The sequence below is a fragment of the Aedes albopictus genome, chromosome 1 (assembly GCF_035046485.1).
Source record: "Aedes albopictus strain Foshan chromosome 1, AalbF5, whole genome shotgun sequence".
Taxonomy (NCBI): Eukaryota; Metazoa; Arthropoda; class Insecta; order Diptera; family Culicidae; genus Aedes; species Aedes albopictus.
This window is the reverse complement of record NC_085136.1, coordinates 77,316,780-77,337,156: the sequence shown is the minus strand read 5'-3', so window position 1 is coordinate 77,337,156 and position 20,377 is coordinate 77,316,780. Positions and strand designations below refer to the sequence as shown.

Here is a 20,377-nt window from a genome sequence, read left to right as displayed (position 1 = left end):
CGCAAGACTTTTGTAGGCGGCGAGTGCAATTGTGGCACTTCCGCTTCACATTTGTCCAAGGGGGGGTCCTCTTTGTTGTTCTGAGGGCTTAACTATGGTCGCAACGTCCTGTTCCCTTCAATTCGGGATGAGCCAGCCTTTTCAGGCCCACCCTTCCCAACTTTTCGGGACGCCTGGCTTGGGTCCGACTTACCGGCATTACTGTCGGCCTTCGGGGTAAGTAACTGCCTAGCCTTGCGGGCACCGCCAGGCAGCTCAGCTCCTTACCTGACGGCTGCCACACCCGCTTCTGCGAGTGCTCATCAAAAGCAGTCGCATCCGCCGCACCATTTGGGCTACCTGCGAAAGTGAAGGCAAAGGCATCCGTCTGGGTAGACGTCGTAATCTTTGCTTTCACCGGTTCTGCCGCTGCTGTAGTTTCCACAAGTTTCTCGTGGTTTTGCTAGGCATCGTCCATGGACTGACGAAGTCGCAATAGGGCCGTTTTCATGTTCTTACTTATGTTGGACGCAAACTCGATGATCTTGCCAAGCTGCTGCTCAGCCACCTATATCGCAGACAGCCCGTATCAACCACGCTCCGTCCAATACCTCCCTCGGCAGGCTAGCCGGGGAATGAATCGGAGCACGTACGCTGGAGCTGCATGCGCAGCTTCCGGCTCCTGACTCCTCTCCTTAATGGAGACCTCGCCGACCCGCCCTTGGGGTTAACCTCGCCACTGCCACTATCTCCTGTTTGATTTGTTTGAATTTGTCTTCATAGCTAATCACACGAGCTGCACGGAGAGGTCCACCATGCCAGAGCCTTGCAATGACGTGGTAAGGAGCGAAATACTGTGGGGGAGGAGGGGGAAGGGGGTTGTAAAGGTGTCCAGGTACCCCACAAGCTCCGTTGACGATCGAGCATCTTTTTCACCCAATCGATCATCCATTCCTCGGCACGGGTCCCTTGACACCTTGAATTGGGGTTAGTAGTCCTATTCCGCGACAAGATCGAATATCCATGGGGAGGGAAACCTGTTGAACTCAAAGTTGGCTTCGAATTTTTCCACCCACTGAATTATACGACCAAGTTTCAGGCAATTTGGCCGACACAAACCCCTCATGGCGAAGAGAACAAACCTGCCGATAATACCCACTCCTGATCCCCCGCCCTCTTAAATCACCCTTAAAACCCCCTGAAACGTCCCTGAAACCCCTATGATACTAAAACCGTTTTTTTTGCAATTTGTGATAGGTATTAGGGGTAAAATACTATGCTGAAAGTGACGAGGATGAAGACGTTTGAGAAGCACTGCGCTCTTTAAACTTAAGTCAAAACAACGCTACAATTCGTTGCTGCTGCTGGGCATTTACAATGGTGATTGTCCATTCATGTCGGGTAATAAATTCGCGTTGTGGCACGCAGCATGAGTAAACGGTATTTTTCTGTTTAGATTTGCATACTCTTGGTCAGTGGCATCACCACCACCATCAACCAAGTGGAGATGGGTGATGGAGTGTGTTGATCGTACAAGTGGCTCGCCTGAAAACCTGCCTACTACCTACCCCACACCATACCACACCAACACCGGAACTTACCTGTAGGGAACTGATGACTTCCGCGTCGTTACCTTCCGGGAAGTCGCTGACCAGCTCGACTCGGTTGTACTTTTGCTTGCGGGAGAAAGCCTGATCGTAGCGGGCCGCATTCGGGATGAACTGGTGGCGCAGCTGCATCAGGCGGTACAAGTTGGGCTGTGAAAAAAGGGCAAAATGTTATTAGTTACTAATATGAATAGAATTTTCAATGGATTCCCTGCTAGGCAAAATCAAGCAAAAATTTAATCGAAAGCTTTATGAGAAACTTTTCCAGTAATTTGTCTACAGATTTTCAAAAAGGTGATCAAAATAACAACAATCCTCTGAAGGATTGACCAGCAATTACTAAAAACGTCTTCTAGAATTGAGATTCTGATATGATCCCTTTCTGGCTACGTCAAGGATCATACGCGTGCACTCAAAAAATAAATGTGTCTGCAATCTTTGAATTCTGTAGTAAGCTTACTCTTAAGTATAAATTCCAAATTTGTACCACTCTAGCGAGATCTATGTCACCCTCCTCCAAACCCAAAAACTTACCCGGAACCCGCGCAGGTCCTTCGCCAGCGAGGCCAAATTGAGATTGTGAATGATGATCAGGTAGCCGCCAGTGGTGCAAATGACCAACCGGTTCTCGTCCGGCGCCAGCCGACACCGCATCAAACCGGGCGTGTGGAAAACCTTCTGGTAGACGAAACCCTGCTCGGTGTAGCTGTTGATGTCCCAGGTGAAAATCGACCCGTCGAAACCGGACGTTACCAGCAGGCAGTCTTTCTTGCAGTACTCTATGTTCTTCACCCAATTGGAGTGACCTTGGAGGCTGCGGATTTTCGATTTGAGATTTCGGGTATCCCACAGGGCAACGGTGCTGTCGTCCGAGCAGGTGGCGAACATGCGATTGTCGAGGAACCTGAAGCGAGAACAGAACAGATGTGTGCGTGTTCTTAATGTGAGAACTTTGACGGGAGCAAGAATAAATATGTAGACAGATGAATGGGTGGTAATATCATGAAGGATCGCGAATAAAAACCGGTTTGCGAGATTTACTTTTCTTAACTTGAATCAGGCTGTCGGCTTTGACACATATCACGAATGCAAAAAGCAGACCAGCTGAATTCTCATTATGTCGTCTATAATGAAGCGGACGCAGGCATTCGATACTGAACATCTGGGCAGCTATATACAGTTGAGTCTCCTATAACACATCACCACTCACTTTACATCCACTTCAAATTCTCGGCTATCCACGGCATCCTCTAAAGCTGATTTTTAGATGTGGTCATGGTGTAATGATAGTAATTATGGTAGGTGTAAAGTGGGTGACAGCGCGTCACAAAAGACTGAACTGTACAAGTTGACAATTTTGCGGTTTGAGATCGAATTCCTTGTGCCGTTGCGTGTTGCACTTTTTGCATCATATGATCTATCCAGAACTCGGTGACCATGATCAGTGTGTGCATGTGGGTTGTTTTTGCCAAGAAGAAAATGCTAATCTGCTTAATGCAAAACATTGTTCCGGGTGCTACGAATCTAGAATAAAGAATCCATTACGTATCATAAGAAGTTGTCATGTTGCGGTTGGGAAACTGTTTGGCATTTTGAGTAAAGAGAAATATCTCTGGATTTGGCTAATTTCGGGTTTACCGTGTCCTGGGATATTGTTTTGGAGACCCCTAAAATCGAAGAATTCCCCAGAAAAATGCAATTTATAGCTCACATTTTAAATCATCAAAGCACAGTTTTAACTGATCATTAAAAAATTTCAGGACAGGCCCCGTAACGTGGGTAGATCACCTTAGAATGGTGCGTTGCGGCGTAAGATCTACCACCAGATCAAATTTCGATCTTGTTAATGTTTTCATGCCTAAAGTGGCCGGTCAGTGGTGAGCAGACATTCCAGGATCGAGATTTGGTGTGCTTTTTTAATGTTTTGTTGCTAATCCACATTTTATTTCAGGAGTAATCAGGTAAATGTCTTGTTCATAAATGCTTATTAACAAGGGTGCGACCATTCATTTGCAAAGATTTACATTCATTTGCTATTATCTCAGTTCAGAAGCATGGTATCGAAAAACAATGTATGGATGAATCGTATACCAAAATCGTGAGCGAGCTGTGAAGGCAACTCTCCACGCGGTGAATGTAAATTACATTCACGCTGTGGAAAGTTGCCTTCACAGCTCGCTCACGACTTTGGTATGCGTGTGCGACCTCAATGTTATTCGGAAAACTTTCAGATAAAACTACAAGGTTAAATTCATCCATACATTGTTTTTCGATAGCATGCTTCTGAACTGAGATAATAGCAAATGAATGTAAATCTTTGCAAATGAATGGTCGCAACCTTGCTTATTAATCATGATTATGATCGTTTTTCAAACAAAACATACACAACACACACTGACATACATTACATATACATATCTCATCATATATTGGGAAAGGGAGGGACCATCAGGGCACCCGATTGAAACGATTTGGACAGGAGCTTGGAACTGCCTCCTCCTTGTTGTTAACATTTCGTGGATTGAGGCCGGGCTCTTCGACCCCATCTATTGGGAGTATTCTGTCAATCGAGGGCTTGATTTTGCAGTTGTTCGTGAGAACTTTCTTCTGGAAGGGGATTCTTTTCCCCTGACGCGGATTTCGCGCAAGTGTCTCTGCTTGCGGGTCCGCACAACCCTTTTTGGCCCTTCATACAGGAGAATGACTGACCACTAACAACAGCACAATCTTGATCAAATCGCTTTTCAGATTATTCCAGTGCTATAGGCAGCTGCCTTGCTACAATAGATGGTAGAACAATATCATCATCATCATCATTAAAAAATTTCAGGACAGTTACAAATTTTCCAAAATTACATCCGGGATCACTAGTAAGCCTAGTGGTTGAGGCTATGGATCGCCAATCCGGAGACGGCGAGTTCGATTCCCGTTCCGGTCGGGAAAATTTTCTCGACTCCCTGGGCATAGTGTATCATTGTACTTGCCTCACAATATACTGATTCATGCAATGGCAGGCAAAGAAAGCCATTCAATTAATAATTGTGGAAGTGCACAGAGAACACTAAGTTGAAGCGAGGCAGGCCAAGTCCCAGTGGGGACGTCGAGCCATAAAGAAGAAGAAGATATAATTGTGTACCACTCTAATCTATAAGCATTAAGTAATTATGTGAAGCACTGCGAACAAAGTTCATGCTTACCCAGGTTAAGTTGATAGGTCAATGATTATAAAGGGTCTTCAAGAGCTTTCTTGAGTATGGGCCAGTCTTGTTAGAGATCACAGTCAATTGAACCTTTTCGTCGATATTTGACCTCCTTTGTCTCCGACATTCGCCACACAAGCTATCAAACTACTATACGCAACAAAAATGTCAAACGAATGCACTTCACCACGATAGCGTCTTCAGGAGACGGTTCGGCTTTTGTTGTTCCTGTCTTCTCCCATAATGAGAGCTGTGTTGGCCAAGTGTGTGTCGCATCCAATGCAACATGCAAGAATAAACTAATACTAACATTCATAATCGGAATTGGCTGAAAATGTATGCGAAAAGCTAGAATAAGACAAATATCATCGTGTTAGACGACACGATTCTTGTGTTTATTGAACTTTGTTATACCGCTCGTGTTGTGTGTAAGAAGTAACGGTAGCGCACGAATGTAACAAATCAAGCTGCGCCCGACTGCGGCAACGAAATGAAGGTAGTGAAAACTGTCGAATGTTTACAAAACTGGTATGGGCCATAGAATTTAAAGCGAAGCTAGTAATCTCTCGCTGTATTACGAATAAAGCTTGCACCCACATGGGCTCATACATATATGTTATATCTATTTCCCAATGAAACCCCCTGAAACTCCCCCGAAACGTCTCAAAACCCCTTGAAACGCTCTAATACATATCGAAAGCCCCCCGAGATCCCCGTACACGTTTCTTAAACAATCATGAAGCTCGCTGAATCCCTTTGACACCCATGAGACTACCCGACTTCCCTATAGAACCCCATTATATCTCAACAAACTTCTTTAAAACCTTCAAAAATACTCCTGCAATTCCCAGGAAGCCCACTAAAGTCTTATAAAACCTTTTGAATCAAACTGGACCATCTTGAAACGCCTTAAACCCATTTGAAATCATTCTGGAATTTTCCTACAGCCTCGGAATTTGTTTTTTTAATTCTTCTGAGCCCGCTGAAACCGGAAACCTTACACAGCGTAACAAAAAATAACTTTTTGTCTGTCTCAAGAGCAAACTTATGTTTCTCCGAAGGATTTTGGGCCGCTGAATCCGAATCCGGGCTCAGATTTGTTCTAACACGTCACAATTTTGAGCTATACCTCAATTCATAGTGCAAAATATGCAATTTTGGGCTTTTTTGACTGCAAGCCATTAAGCAAGGAAATATTTTTTTTAAGCAATCAAAAGGTTAATTGGTCAATTAACATCTTAATTAACGACTCATGCAAAATATTTCGTTTTACCAAATCGAATTTGATAGTTTTAAGCGATTTATGTGAGGTACGATATTTCCCATACAAGTCACCCTCCAAAAGTTGCATGCAAGTTTTCATACTAACATAAAATGCTTAAATCTATCAAATTTGATTAGGTAAAACGAAATATTTTGCATGAGTCATTAACTTAGATGTTAATTGACCAATTAACCTTTTGATTGCTTAAAAAAAATATTCCCTTGCTTAATGGCTTGCAGTCAAAAAAGCCCAAAATCGCATATTTTGCCCTATAAATTGGGGTATAGCTCAAAATTGTGACGTGTTAGAACAAATCTGAGCCCGGATTCGGATTCAGCGGCCCAAAGTCCTTCGGAGACACATAAGTTTGCTCTTGAGACAAAAAAATGTTGCGCTGTGTTATGAATCTCTAGCTTAAAACTACTTTTAAGTTCTTTTAAACCCAATGCCTCTTGAATGCATTGAAACTTATTCAAAACTCCGGTAACTTCTCTTTAACCCTCGGGAACCAGTCCCAAGAACATAGTACGCTCATTTTTCGCTCCCCTAAAGTTAGCTTCAAGCAAACATCGCTTGGTATTCGATTCCAACAGCACGATAATTGAAAAGGAACTATTTACTGTATGGGTTAACAGTATCTCTATCGTTATATTTTTTTTAATCTTTACAAAGCATGTAGTCTTACTGACTAATTTTACAACATAAAATGTATATATTGCATTAAAATATAGTTTCGATTAAGTGCAAGATTAAAATTGGTTCAAATCATGATTACGATAGTCTAAATTAAGATTAAAATCATTCTTCAGAAATATTCGAACTTGTCAAAGGAATTTAGTGCAAATACAAACTTTTTGCCACTTTACAATAATTTAATACCCTTTGGCTTTCATGTACCGTAAAACGGGGTCAAATTGATCTCCGGGTCGAAATTGATCAGACGATTTTCCGTTAGATAAATCATACTTCAAATAGTTTCCAAGCAAATATCGTTTAGTATCGGTTCCCAACTGCACGATAGTTGAAAGGAAATTATTTGAAATATGCTAAACCTAACCGAAAAACGCGTGATCAATTTCGACCCGAAGATCAATTTGACCCCGGTTTACGGTACATGAGATTTTACCCTAGTAAATTATTTTCATGTGGAGGAAAATATCGGTCAAATTTTCCGCAGCTTCAGAAAGCCGCAATTTGGTTCAATTCATGATTACCTACCCTGCCTATACTGGCCTACGATGCGAACAGGCTCCTAAACACCGTGGATATGTTTTCCTGCTCACCAGCGCTCACGCCTACGCTGCGCTTATGAAGAGGCAAACTATGAATGGGAGGATAATTGTTGCCAGATTCAGAACATGGGTTCGAACCCTTACCATGATCCAACGCCAACCAATGTTGCCGAATTGCAAGACGAGGAGAACTTTTACAATCAACTGAATCCTGTCGTGCAATGCACAAGATTTCAATAGGTAATTAAGATCCTCATGGGCGACTTCAACGCGAAGCTTGGTTCCGACAACTCGAACTATGAGCACGTCATGGGACGCCGTGGTTTCGGAGAAATGAGCGAAAACGGAGAGCTGTTTGCAGAGTTTTGTGGCAACAATGATATGATGATTGGGGGATCGCTCTTTCCTCATTGACCAGTGCACAAAGTGACATGGGTTTCCCGTGATGACGTCACGGAAAGACGCTGCCTGCGGTGAAAAAACACTTCGTCGAGCAGTTAGAGAACCGTGCTGCGGATATTCCAGAAGGTGGAAGCGTAGAAGATCAATAGAGCGCCATCGAGACCGCCTTCATAGCCACAGGCGAGAATAATTTGGGTGAGCTACGCACCCGAAGACAGCATGATCCGCCAAGGGTTCGACGCATTACCCGTGTCAACATCGAAGCTCCATCAGTGCAGGAGATAGAAACAGCCATCCGTAGCATGAAATCGAACAGGGCCCCAGGGGTCGATCGCATATCAGCTGAGATGCTCAAAGCTACAACTACGTACAACTACTGCATCAATTATTCTGCCGACCTGACTGTATGCGATAATGGATCATTGTAACCAACTTTTTCGCTACTCACCGCATCAAAACAAAAGCGCCACCGTATATGGACTGTAACACAGTGACAGCAGTCGAGTTACGTCAAACACACAAAGCTACGGTGGCGCTATCTGTTCTTTTCATAGCGGCCGTTTTATTTATTTTAATGATCCATTGGGGGGGGGGGGGGCACCATGTTACTGTGTATCGTTCTCGAAGTCCTCTGCAAAGTGATCCTTAACCGGATACAGGAGAAGATTGACGCAACTCTCCGACGGCTGCAAGCAGGATTCGGTGCCGGAACGATCCTGTGTGGACCATATTGTCACGCTCCGTATCATTCAGGAGCAAATCAATTCATTCCATCTGGTGTTCGTTGATTATGAAAAAGCTTTCGACAGTCTCAATCACGAAAATATGTGGGAAGCTCTTAGGCGTAAGGCTGTCGCTGAGAAAATCGTCGGCCTCATTGAAGCACAGAGTGAGTCAAGGATGTATACTATCACCGCTACTATTCCTCATCGTAATCGACTAGATTCTGGTAGTTGCGATTGACCGTGAAGCAAATCGTGAATTGCTGTGGCAACCCATGGAGCACCTTCGAGCTGGCTGATGACGTTGCTCTCCTAACTCAACGGCGCTCTGATATGCAGAGCAAGCTCAATGATTTTGCCAATCGCTCCTCAGTGGCAGGTCTTACCATCAACGTCAATAAGACCAAATCGTTGGATGTAAACACGGTCAACACTTCCTGCTTAACGGTAGCTGGGCAATTAGTGGAGAATATTGATAGCTTCCAATATCTTGGTAGCCAAATGGCTGGCGGCCGATGGCGGCACCAAGATCGACATGAACGGTCTATACTCAGTTTGTGCTACACTCGCGAATGTAGCAGTTCGTGAAGCAATGTGCTCGGGAACGCTTCCTGAAATACTACTCATTCTCTTTCCCAGTTCGATACGAGAGCGCAATCAAGAGAGAGGAAACTCGGCCACGTTAATGAAAGCGAAGCATTCGGCAACAATGTTTTTTGTCAGAATAGTGTCCTAACTCTTTATTTTCATGGCAACTCAACCTGCAACATCCTTAATAAAGTTAAATTAAATGGTATGTTACGTTTTGAGAGCTCAAATGCGATAATTAATGATAAAAATAACGAATGTTCACAGTTGTTCCAAGCCAACGATGAGAGAGCTTCAGTAAGTGTTACACTTATGCCGTTATTCTTTTTTAACCTGGGTTGGAACTGGATTGACGGAAAATTTGTAAAAAAAAAACAACGTCAAACAAACTTTAGTACAAGCGAAACCGAAGTCGGGTTGGGGTTGAAACTGGATCACAAAGAAAAACGGCATTAGTGATGACCGTTCCTCGAAGCAGCTTTTGTATATCGGAGCATCTTCTTTGTATTCCTTCGTGAACCATAGAACTCGACGAGAGAACAAATTCGCGCGTGGCAATTGAAGCAGAACCAACAGAAGGGAAGAAAAACTGCCGAGTGGTTCATTTATCTCTTCGGCGTCCAAACACTGGGTGCACGGATCAAGAAGGCGAGGGCTGCTTTTGCGAGTTTAAGAAATGTATGGAAAAACAGACGGATTAGTCGACGCACCAAAATCCGTCAGCTCGAACGTGAAATCTGTGCTGCTATACGCCGGTGAAACCTGGTGTGTTTCAGTGGAGAACACGCAACGGCTGCAGGTCTTCATCAATAGATGCCTGCGGTATATAATTCGTGCATGGTGGCCTCACAATTGGATCTCCAACGTGGAACACCATCGTCGATGTCATCAAAAGCCGATAGTGACAGAAATTCGGGAGCGAAAGTGGAGGTGGGTCGGCCACACTCTACGCAGAGGCTCATGGATGGAGATCTTTTAATTCGGCCCTCTGCAATACCGTGGGTGCCCAGAACTGAAAGTAAGTAGTAGTAGAACAAAAAGGACTTGCCATTGGAAACCCGGTACGTGGAACTGCCGTAGGACAGGCGCATGGTCGGTTGGTGACCGATCGACGAAATAATGTGCAGGTTGAGGATCTATGGTCGACAGTCGACATCAGCATAATAACGTGCACAGCCTTTATTCCGTTTCCGTAAGCACTGATGATTACAAGGATGCATTCCACGCGCAGATCGAATGCGAAAACGAAAGCTGCACAAGCCACGACGTCTAGGCGACCAAGTGGAAGAATTCAAACTGATGGTTAGAAGAAAGGAGTAGACAAAACGAATGGTTCGACGAGGAGTGTAGAGTGATTTTGGAAGAGAAGAACGCTGCGAAGGCGGTCATGCTGCAGCACGGGACTCGGCAGAGCCAAGAACGTGGAACGATATAAAATAACGCAAAAATAGCAGACTCACCTCTTCCGGGAGAAACAGTGTCGCATAGAAGAAGTGGAATGCAAACTGGAACTGCTGTGCCACTCACAAGAAACACGGAAGTTCTACCAGTAGCTCTACGCAAAGGCTTCGTGCCGCGAGTCGAAATGTGCAGGGATAAGAACGGGAGCATCTTGACAGACGGATGTGAGGTAATCGAAAGATGGAAGCCGCACTATGACGAACACCACAATGGTGCGGGGAACGTAGTCATGGATGCTCAAGGCAGCGGAAGAATTGACTACGTCAGTATAACAGGGAGCAATAACGAGCCAAATCCCACGTTGAGGGAAGCTAAAAATGCTATCCAGCAGCTCAAGCACAATAATTAAGCTTGTAAGGATGGTATCGAGGCGGAACTCGGCTACCTGCCTGCAGGGATGGCATGTCACGCAGAAACTGTGCCCATTTACGCTCATCTTTCACTGAACTTCTCACTTTCATTTTTCTTACATAAGAGAAAGAGAAAAAACGCACAATAAAATGTACATAATTTCTCTCACGCAGAGTTTTTGTGCGGGTGATTAGAGTGCTGCGCGAGAGCAATGAGAGCCCGCAGATCATAATCCCAGTGCGCAATTTCTGCGCGCACGCAGAAAAAACAGAACTCAGTGCACACGCAGTGTGTTCAAAGGGGTCAGTGTTGATTGAGCATTTGGTGAACCGAAAGCATGCCAGTGAGTCCAAAACCAGGGGTATCAAATCTTGTGATATCAGAGACAAGCATACGTCTTAAGCTGGTCAAGAACTTACAGTTGATGGATATTTTGGTTCCAAATTCCACCAAAAGGCTGTGCTAGTGAGCTAACAAATTTTGTTTTTCAAATATATCAGGAAAATTTGCAAAAAAATTGCAACGAAATTTCAATCTCATATATCTCATGATCCTGATTACTTAGAGAGTTGGTGTCTTCGGCAAAGTTGTTTGGCTGGTCAAGGACTGGCCGATAATAAAACTTAAGATTCAAAATTCCACCGCTAGGCGGTGCTAGTGAGTTAGCAAATTTTGTTTTTCATATATATCAGGAAAATTTGCAAAAAAATGCAACTAGCGCCGCCTAGCTGCAAAAACTTGAACCAAACGGTAATTATTCTGAAAGCCCTTGATATACCAAACAATTTTGCCGAAGACACCATCATTCTAAAGAATCAGAGTACTGAGATATGTGAAATGTAAAATTTGTACGCTCTCTTGCGCCGCCTAGCGGTGAAATCACGAATCATACGGCCCATATTGTGAAAGCCCATGACCAGCTGAACTACTTTGCCGAAGAAACCAACTCTCTAAGTAATCAGGATCCTGAGATATATTGGATGGGAATTTTGTCAGTGTTGCATCTGCTTGTCTAAGATATGACATAAATCACAGACAAATGGATATGTGACACTAACGAAATTTCAATCTCATATATCTCATGATCCTGATTACTTAGAGAGTTGGTGTCTTCGGCAAAGTTGTTTGGCTGGTCAAGGACTAACCGATAATAAGGCTTGAGATTCAAAATTCTACCGCTAGGCGGCGCTAGAGAGCAAACAAATTTTAAATTTCGCATATCTCAGCATCCTGATTTTGTAGAAAGCTGGTGTCTTCGGCAATATTGTTTAGTAGATCATGGGCTTTCAGAATAATTACCGTTTGGTTCAAGTTTCTGCAACTAGGCGGCGCTAGTTGCAGTTTTTTGCAAATTTTCCTGATATATATGAAAAATAAAATTTGTTAACTCACTAGCACCGCCTAGCGGTGGAATTTTGAATCTTAAGTTTTATTATCGGTTAGTCCTTGACCAGCCAAACAACTATGCCGAAGACACCAACTCTCTAAGTAATCAGGATCATGAGATATATGAGATTGAAATTTCGTTAGTGTCACATATCTATTTGTCTGTGATTTATGTGATATCTTAGACAAGCAGATGCATTTGCTACTAGACGGCGTAATAGTACTTTCATACTCCCTGTGGTACACACAGTATTGCACTGGAAGCACGACTGAGTGCGCACTCAACGAATTTTTGTGTGCACATTTTCTGTGCGCACAAAATGTGCACGCAGAAACTGAAAAACATACTTGTTCTATCATTTGTTTGAGCACTCATTTTGAGTGTGCCGCTGATGGATGCCAGAGAGTGAGCGGCTGGTTTGTGTGTGAAAAAAGTTGCGTAGTTCACCCTCGCTCTCGTTGAAAGTCGTGTGTAGAGTGTATGTTTTCTCTTCTCACGTTTCGCACTGAGGAGCATGCCATCTCTGCCTGCCTGCACCGGCTAATAGTCCGAATCTGGGAGACTAAACAGCTACCACAGGAGTGGAAGGAAGGGGTCATATGCCCCATCTACAAGAAAGGTGACAAGTTGGAGTGTGATAACTTCGGAGTGATCACAATTTTGAATGTCGCTTAAGTTCTATCCCAGATCATTTTCCGCCCTCTTTTACATAAAGTGAATGAGTTTGTGGGAAGTTATCAAGCCGACTTCGCTAAACTATTCTTGAGGGTCGATAAAGCGCGGTGGCTTAAGCGCCACTCTCAGAGAGAGACCACCGGTCGTGTTGAAGTATGCCCGACTATGCTAGAGACTATTCCTTTCAGGGATGGTTTTCGAACGGTTCATCGAAAAACGGCAGAATTGCTTCGAAAAACGCAAGATTAAGTTCTACTCTTTCGCAGGCTAACAGAACCTTAGGGAGAGCCGAAGGGATGCTTACTCAATCGAGCAGAATAACGGAACGAAACGTAACTAAAGGTAGTGAGTATGTTTATTCAAAAGAAGCAACGTAAAACGTAATGTAACTGAACTAAATTTCAAAAATTTAACCGTTTATTTCTAGGCGACTCATTCGTGTTGGACGGAAATTTCAATACGGAATGGAAAGAGCAAACATGGCCATGTAAAAGAAAAGCTCTCGACGTACCTGCGCAGGTTTTTTGACGACGATCGATGGCGGGGCGACGACGAAGCTCGACGACTCGATGATGGCGTCCTTCGGTTATCGAGGATGGCGGTACCTGGCGTGTTGGTGCTGCGTTTTGGCGCGCAGCGACGACGAGGAGACCCGTGTGCGTTATGGCCGTATTATCGTTGCGGAGGGAGTGGCGGCTGGACGGAAGCTTCCGGTTTATCTCGACGAGAGTATGCGGCGGATGCCGTACGATTCCCGGGACGGTCCCTCACCAGTCGATAGGAGAGCTACAGAGCCCAGCGACCCGGCTTCGCGTACTTAGGTTCCAACTATGACCGAGCGGGGAATGCCACTACTCCTATGTACCTGGATTGTGACCGGGTTCGCGGCGTGCAATTGACGACACGCTGCACGCGAACCAAAACTCTCGTTCCCTGGTCCACGGGGTTAGACGAAATTGGACCTACCTTCGGTTTTTGGCTACCGAGGGGAATTACTCGCTATGGAAAATAGCTTAGCGACTTCACTCCACTCCGTTTGGCTACCTTTGAAGGCGGGCCTTAGCTGGGCACACGGGTCGCGTTCAACGGACGAAAGGGCGGTTCACTCCGCCAATAACACCCCGATTCGGCGATGACGATCGCCAAAATAGCACGGAAATCCAGCCGTACGAAAAAAGCGCTGCTGGGCGCTACACGTCCAACAGGAATTAGTTTTAGCGAATTAGTTTCAATAAGCACTTTTTAGATTCAATTAAATTAATTGCCTTTTTTCGTAGTTTCTGCAACTGAATAAAATTATCAGCAGAATTCGCGGATTCTATGGACCTCGGTCCACTATACAAGAAAGAAAACCACAAAAACGTTTTACATTACTTAGAAACACTTAAACTCACTCACTACTCAATTACCTTCAACTTTAGAAACAACTTTCACGAAAACTCAAACTTAACTTTAAATAACTTTCTACTTCTGACTCAACTAAACGTAATTTGGAGCTATCACTCGAAACTATACTCGCGCACTTCTGCTTTCCAGCCGATTGTGTAGCGAAATGAACGAGTAGAAAATTGTCTTGCGCCTCGAAACCGTGCCTCTTTTCGAAAAGTCCGACTACACAGCGCAACATTTTTTTGTCTCAAGAGCAAACTTATGTGTCTCCGAAGGATTTTGGGCCGCTGAATCCGAATCCGGGCTCAGATTTGCTCTAACACGTCACAATTTTGAGCTATACCTCAATTTATAGGGCAAAATATGCGATTTTGGGCTCTTTTGACAGCAAGCCATTAGGCAAGGAAATATTTTTTTTAAGCAATCAAAAGATTAATTGGTCAATTAACATCTAAATTAACGACTCATGCAAAATATTTCGTTTTACCTAATCAAATTTGATAGATTTTAGCATTTTATGTTAGTATGAAAACTTGCATGCAACTTGTGGAGGGTGACTTGTATGGGAAATATCGTACCTAACATAAATCGCTTAAAACTATCAAATTTGATTAGGTAAAACGAAATATTTTGTATGAGTCGTTAATTTAGATGTTAATTGACCAATTAATCTTTTGATTGCTTAAAAAAAATATTTCCTTGCTTAATGACTTGCTGTCAAAAAAGCCCAAAATCGCATATTTTGCCCTATAAATTGAGGTATAGCTCAAAATTGTGACGTGTTAGAGCAAATCTGAGCCCGGATTCGGATTCAGCGGCCCAAAATCCTTCGGAGACACATAAGTTTGCTCTTGAGACAGACAAAAGGTAATTTTTTGTTACGCTGTGCTATTGAACCATTACTCTATTATTAATAATCGCGCCAACTATTTTAGCATGGCGAATATTATGCATGGCGACAAATTTGCATCGCGCCTGTAATCCGGTATGTAAGGTACATACCAAAAGGTATGTAAGCGTCATGCGTATCATGCTATAAAAGCGCTACTATCTAGGAAGCTTTAACAAACACTATGACAAATAAATTCCACAAGAGCGTAAGTAACAGGCACGGACCGATTTTACAAACATAAACGAAATATTTCAAAATTGATAACTAACATACAAACATTAACGAAAAATCAAGTTTATTTTTATTCTTATCTACTTTTTTAATAAAAAAAAACGCAAAACGTTACAATGGCCGCTCGACAACGGACCAGGTTTTCAACGTGCGGCAAATGTCGCGAATATCAGATCCCAACGTACCCACCTGTTCATCGGTTTCAAGGCGGCGTACGGCAGTGTGTATACTTACGATAAAGAAGAACAGTAAAAGATTTTAAGCATTGGCGTCACTTGGTGAAATTCCTAGAGGGGGCTACAGTGTCATTTTCAATATCCAAATAAGCTATACAATGTAATTTGAAGATTTTCTAGGGAGGGCTTCTGTGTTTCTAGGGGGGTCTAAGCCCCCTCTAGCCACCCCTTATTTACGCCAATGATTTTAAGTAAGACAAACATTATTATCGAGACCGAGAAATTCTACATCTGCATCTAGGATCTAGGAGTCACCTATGGGTATTTTAAGCAGGAATTGTTCATCGAAGGGAAGCGATAAAATGAAAGTAAGTAAAACTCTACCAAACCCTACACAAAAAGTTTTTTTACCCGAAAGGCAGGTTCTATTTCAAGCTCTCCATAAAAAAACAACGCGCGTCTACTGTAATGAACAACCTCTTACCCATTGCGTAGGAGGACGCTGGATGCCATCCACTTATCCGCACTCCCTTCATCGACATGGCTAATTGCTCTATCTACATTGTTAGATCACAAGTGGCAAGATCACGGCTACTACACTTTATTACGCGAGTTGTCGTTCGTCGAACGCCTTCGCGCCGTAGGAAACAACCATGCGCCTTATCTAACCATCTCTAAACTATTCTGTCACGAGACATGTCACTCAACGTGTGCCACGTGTTTGTTGCTGCGAAAATTATTAATTACTTCTAATAGGCGGTGCGGTAGTGACAATAATTGCTCTATGCAAACTAACGACTCGCAGTACCCGCAAAATGATAGTAATCCCTGTCGCTGCCCTGATGGTCGTTCGGTGGCATATTTATAACGAAGAAGGTGTTGGAGGAAATAACTTAATATGTGGTATTATTGAATTAATTGATACTTCTTCGTATTGACCTAACGTTTCAATTGGAACAGAGCCTGCTTCAAAGCTTTTCTGAACACTTTTACAGCTATTAAATGAGCGCTTTTCTTTTGACCATTTTTGCATTCGTATATCGTGTGCTCGAACATCGGACCCAGACACTTTTAGCACAGTTTTGTTGAATAATCGCAGCACGTTTGTTAGCTGATTCGACTACGAGTTTGATTGATTATAAGGCAGATTATAATATAAATCATCATCCGTGCCATAGAAAATCGATATAGTTGTGTTATGTTTGGACCATAGCGTACCGATCTAATACGTACTACAGTATTAGCAACTTCTCCAACAATTCCACCAGTCTCACTAGGAATTGCAGAAAAAATCTGCTGTCATATTGAAAGTTTCCAAGTAATTAATGGAATTAAGCTGGAAATTATGCAGCAAACTTTTCAAAATTATGAAATTCCAGAACTGTCTTGAATGTTTCAGAAATATCCAAAGAAAATTATAGCATGATGTAACTTATTAGATATTGAAAATAAATTAAAAAATCCACATATTATCTTGAAAGTAACAGTCGGTCAGACAGTATCATTCAGTTAGTCAGTCAAGTCAGTCAAGTCAGTCAAGTCAGTCAAGTCAGTCAAGTCAGTCAAGTCAGTCAAGTCAGTCAAGTCAGTCAAGTCAGTCAAGTCAGTCAAGTCAGTCAAGTCAGTCAAGTCAGTCAAGTCAGTTAAGTCAGTCAAGTCAGTCAAGTCAGTCAAGTCAGTCAAGTCAGTCAAGTCAGTCAAGTCAGTCAAGTCAGTCAAGTTAGTCAAGTCAGTCAAGTCAGTCAAGTCAGTCAAGTCAGTCAAGTCAGTCAAGTCAGTCAAGTCAGTCAAGTCAGTCAAGTCAGTCAAGTCAGTCAAGTCAGTCAAGTCAGTCAAGTCAGTCAAGTCAGTCAAGTCAGTCAAGTCAGTCAAGTCAGTCAAGTCAGTCAAGTCAGTCAAGTCAGTCAAGTCAGTCAAGTCAGTCAAGTCAGTTAAGTCAGTCAAGTCAGTTAAGTCAGTCGAGTCAGCCAAGTCAGTCAAGTCAGTCGAGTCAGTCGAGTCAGTCGAGCCAGTCATGTCAGTTCAAGTCAGTCAAGTCAGTCAAGTCAGTCGAGTCAGTCAAGTCAGTTGAAGTCAGTTAAAGTCAGTTCAAGTCAGTTCTAGTCAGTTCTAGTCAGTTCAAGTCAGTTCTAGTCAGTCAAGTCAGTCAAGTCAGTCAAGTCAGCCAAGTCAGTCAAGTCAGTCAAGTCAGTTCAAATCAGTTCAAATCAGTTCAAGTCAGTTCAAGTCAGTTCAAGTCAGTCAAGTCAGTCAAGTCAGTCAAGTCAGTCAAGTCAGTTTAAGACAGTTCAAGATAGTTCACGTCGGTCAAGTCAATCAGCCAGTCAGAAACTTGGAGAAGTACCTAGATTGCAAAATTACAATTTTAGCAAAATTCATGACAAAAAGTTATCATATACCTATAAGTTTTGTACCAAATCATAAATGAATCACTGAAGATGATTATAAGGTCCGAGGATGATATAAGGTAGCTCTACTTACTTGACACAGTTTACACTGTCGCTGTGGGCATTCTTGATGGTACACATTTGCTTCTCGGTGATCGGATCAAACAGCACGATCGTTTTCTTTTCGCAGGCAGCCACCAGGATCGTTCTATGAAGAAAAAGGATAAGAAACAAAGAACAACAATTACCAAAATATGCTAATTCCACTGGAACCAGATTTCAATTTTCAACGATCATTAATTACATGGGGTATTGTTGGCCATTTCTGGTATCAACCGACAGGATCACGGAAGAATGGCGAACATGCATCGCGCGCGCCAGTACCTACGTTTTGAAAGGAATACTCGCGCCCCCATGCTGGGAATGGTCGGCAAATGCTGCCTGGCACATCAATCAACTAAAATTAAGTGCCTGTCTAGCGAACTGAAAAGCTTCTTTACAAGTTAAATCGAGACGGAGACGTGGCCAAAGTAATGCAGGGGTTGTTCTTGCATTCAAATATTGAAAAGAATCAACTTTAGGAGATTGAAGGCTCCCTCAAGATTATTCCACATTCTGTTACAGTTAAACAAAAAATATGTACCTAAATAAAGATGATGTGATACAATAAATAAGGTATTTTATGAGGTGCCATTAAGTTCACCGTTTATGGTTTATGGAAGGAATAAACTGCTATAAAACGTCTACATTGAATAATTTGTGTATATAGCGCCATTCTAACTTTTCGAGTTTTTTTTTTTTTGAAAGGTCAAATGCAATTGGTATACGCACTACGCAGCCGAACAATAATAGATTGTGTGTTCACGACAATGTTGAAGCACAGCTTGATGTTACAGTGAAAGATAATACAGACACTGACCCACGTAGACACCCGTCTGGATGTGATTCACTGCGAACTGATGCAGACAGCCTGGTACCAATCAACCGGAACCCATTACAACACCCTACATTGAATTAATCATGTGAATATGAACTAGGTAAAGGTAGTTATCTACAATTTATGCGATGAATTCGTTTAATAGGGTTCCATAAATCAACTGCCGCTGGTCAATTGAGTTGTAAAAGATACCCGTGTAACTGATTTTATGGTGGTGATTTTGGTTGAGTTGCTGGTTATTGTGAGTTATGGTGAATAATGAGGAGATCTATGTTTGGGCACCAACATTCCAAAAGGGCGTAACTGCTTTGGAAACATTAGCTTTTCTCAAAGTTGTGGATCGTATTTTATATTTCCCACGTAATTCACAGACACTAATAGGCAAAGAAATAGCTCATCCTCCCTATGGTTGCGGTGCGGTGAATTCTGTGAGTACGATGAAAGCGATCCAAAACGGTGAGTCGATAAGGAGAGCGTCCAATATAGCTCTGGTCCTCACAAGTTCCTACCTCATGCTTCCACGGGTCAAGCGATGACAAAGACCGCCAGCTAAGAGTTGTGTGCTTAGCTGGTAGTGCAGCCTGGGCACTGTTGTCCTTCTGACTTCAGCTAGATTGAGGAGGTACGATCCGAGTGTCTGTTCACCAAGGAGGTGCGGCTCAAACAGCGTCTGTTCTGGCATCCAGCGGCTGAGTAAGAAACGCTGCACCACGCCCAGCTAGATCCAAGGTGGTAGCCCCATCAGCGTGGTCGTCCCAGTGTTGGTTGGGACGTTAAACAGAACTGGCACGATGGCCCTCCGGCGAGACAGGAGTGTTGGCGTAGGCCCAATAAGCCACCCGTAAAAATCCCCATTGCGAATAACATAGGAGAAAATACGACTCGATACAATCGGCAAAGACCCACGCGACGAAATAAGGACTACGATTGGAAACTTGGAACATGGAATTGCAAGTCACTAGGTTTCGCAGGATGTGACAGGATAATCTACGACGAACTACATCCCCGCAACTTCGACATCGTGGCGTTGCAGGAACTTTGTTGGACTGGACAGAAAGTGTGGAAAAGCGGGCATCGAGCGGCTACCTTCTAGCAAAGCTGTGGCACCACCAATGAACTGGGAACAGGTTTTATAGTGTTGGGCAAGATGCGACAACGTGTGATCGGGTGGCAGCCGATCAACGCAAGAATGTGCATGTTGAGAGTTAAGGGCCGTTTCTTCAACTACAGCATCATCAACGTCCACTGCCCACACGAAGGGAGACCTGATGACGAGAAAGAAGCGTTCTACGCGCAGTTAGAGCAAACATACGATGGTTGCTCGCCGCGTGACGTGAAAATCGTTGTCGGCAACATGAACGCGCAGGTAGGAAGGGAGGAAATGTACAGACCGGTAATCGGGCGAAACAGCCTGCACGCCGTATCGAATGATAACGGCCAGCGATGCGTAAACTTTGCAGCCTCCCGTGGTATGGTAGTTCGAAGCACCTTCTTCCC

At 43.4% G+C, this 20,377-nt stretch overlaps 1 protein-coding gene across 1 annotated transcript in view; it reads right to left on the bottom strand.

The window, feature by feature from the left end:
- Window positions 1–20,377, bottom strand: part of LOC109422027 (DDB1- and CUL4-associated factor 10 homolog) — a 99,038-nt gene that overhangs the window by 28,101 nt on the left and 50,560 nt on the right. Inside the window, exons 2-4 of the mRNA XM_029855901.2 lie at window positions 18,038–18,151; window positions 2,121–2,490; window positions 1,581–1,736 (exon numbers count right to left, since the gene is read on the bottom strand). Coding sequence (XP_029711761.1) covers window positions 1,581–1,736; window positions 2,121–2,490; window positions 18,038–18,151 — 640 coding nt within the window. The remainder of the gene's footprint in view (window positions 1–1,580; window positions 1,737–2,120; window positions 2,491–18,037; window positions 18,152–20,377) is intronic.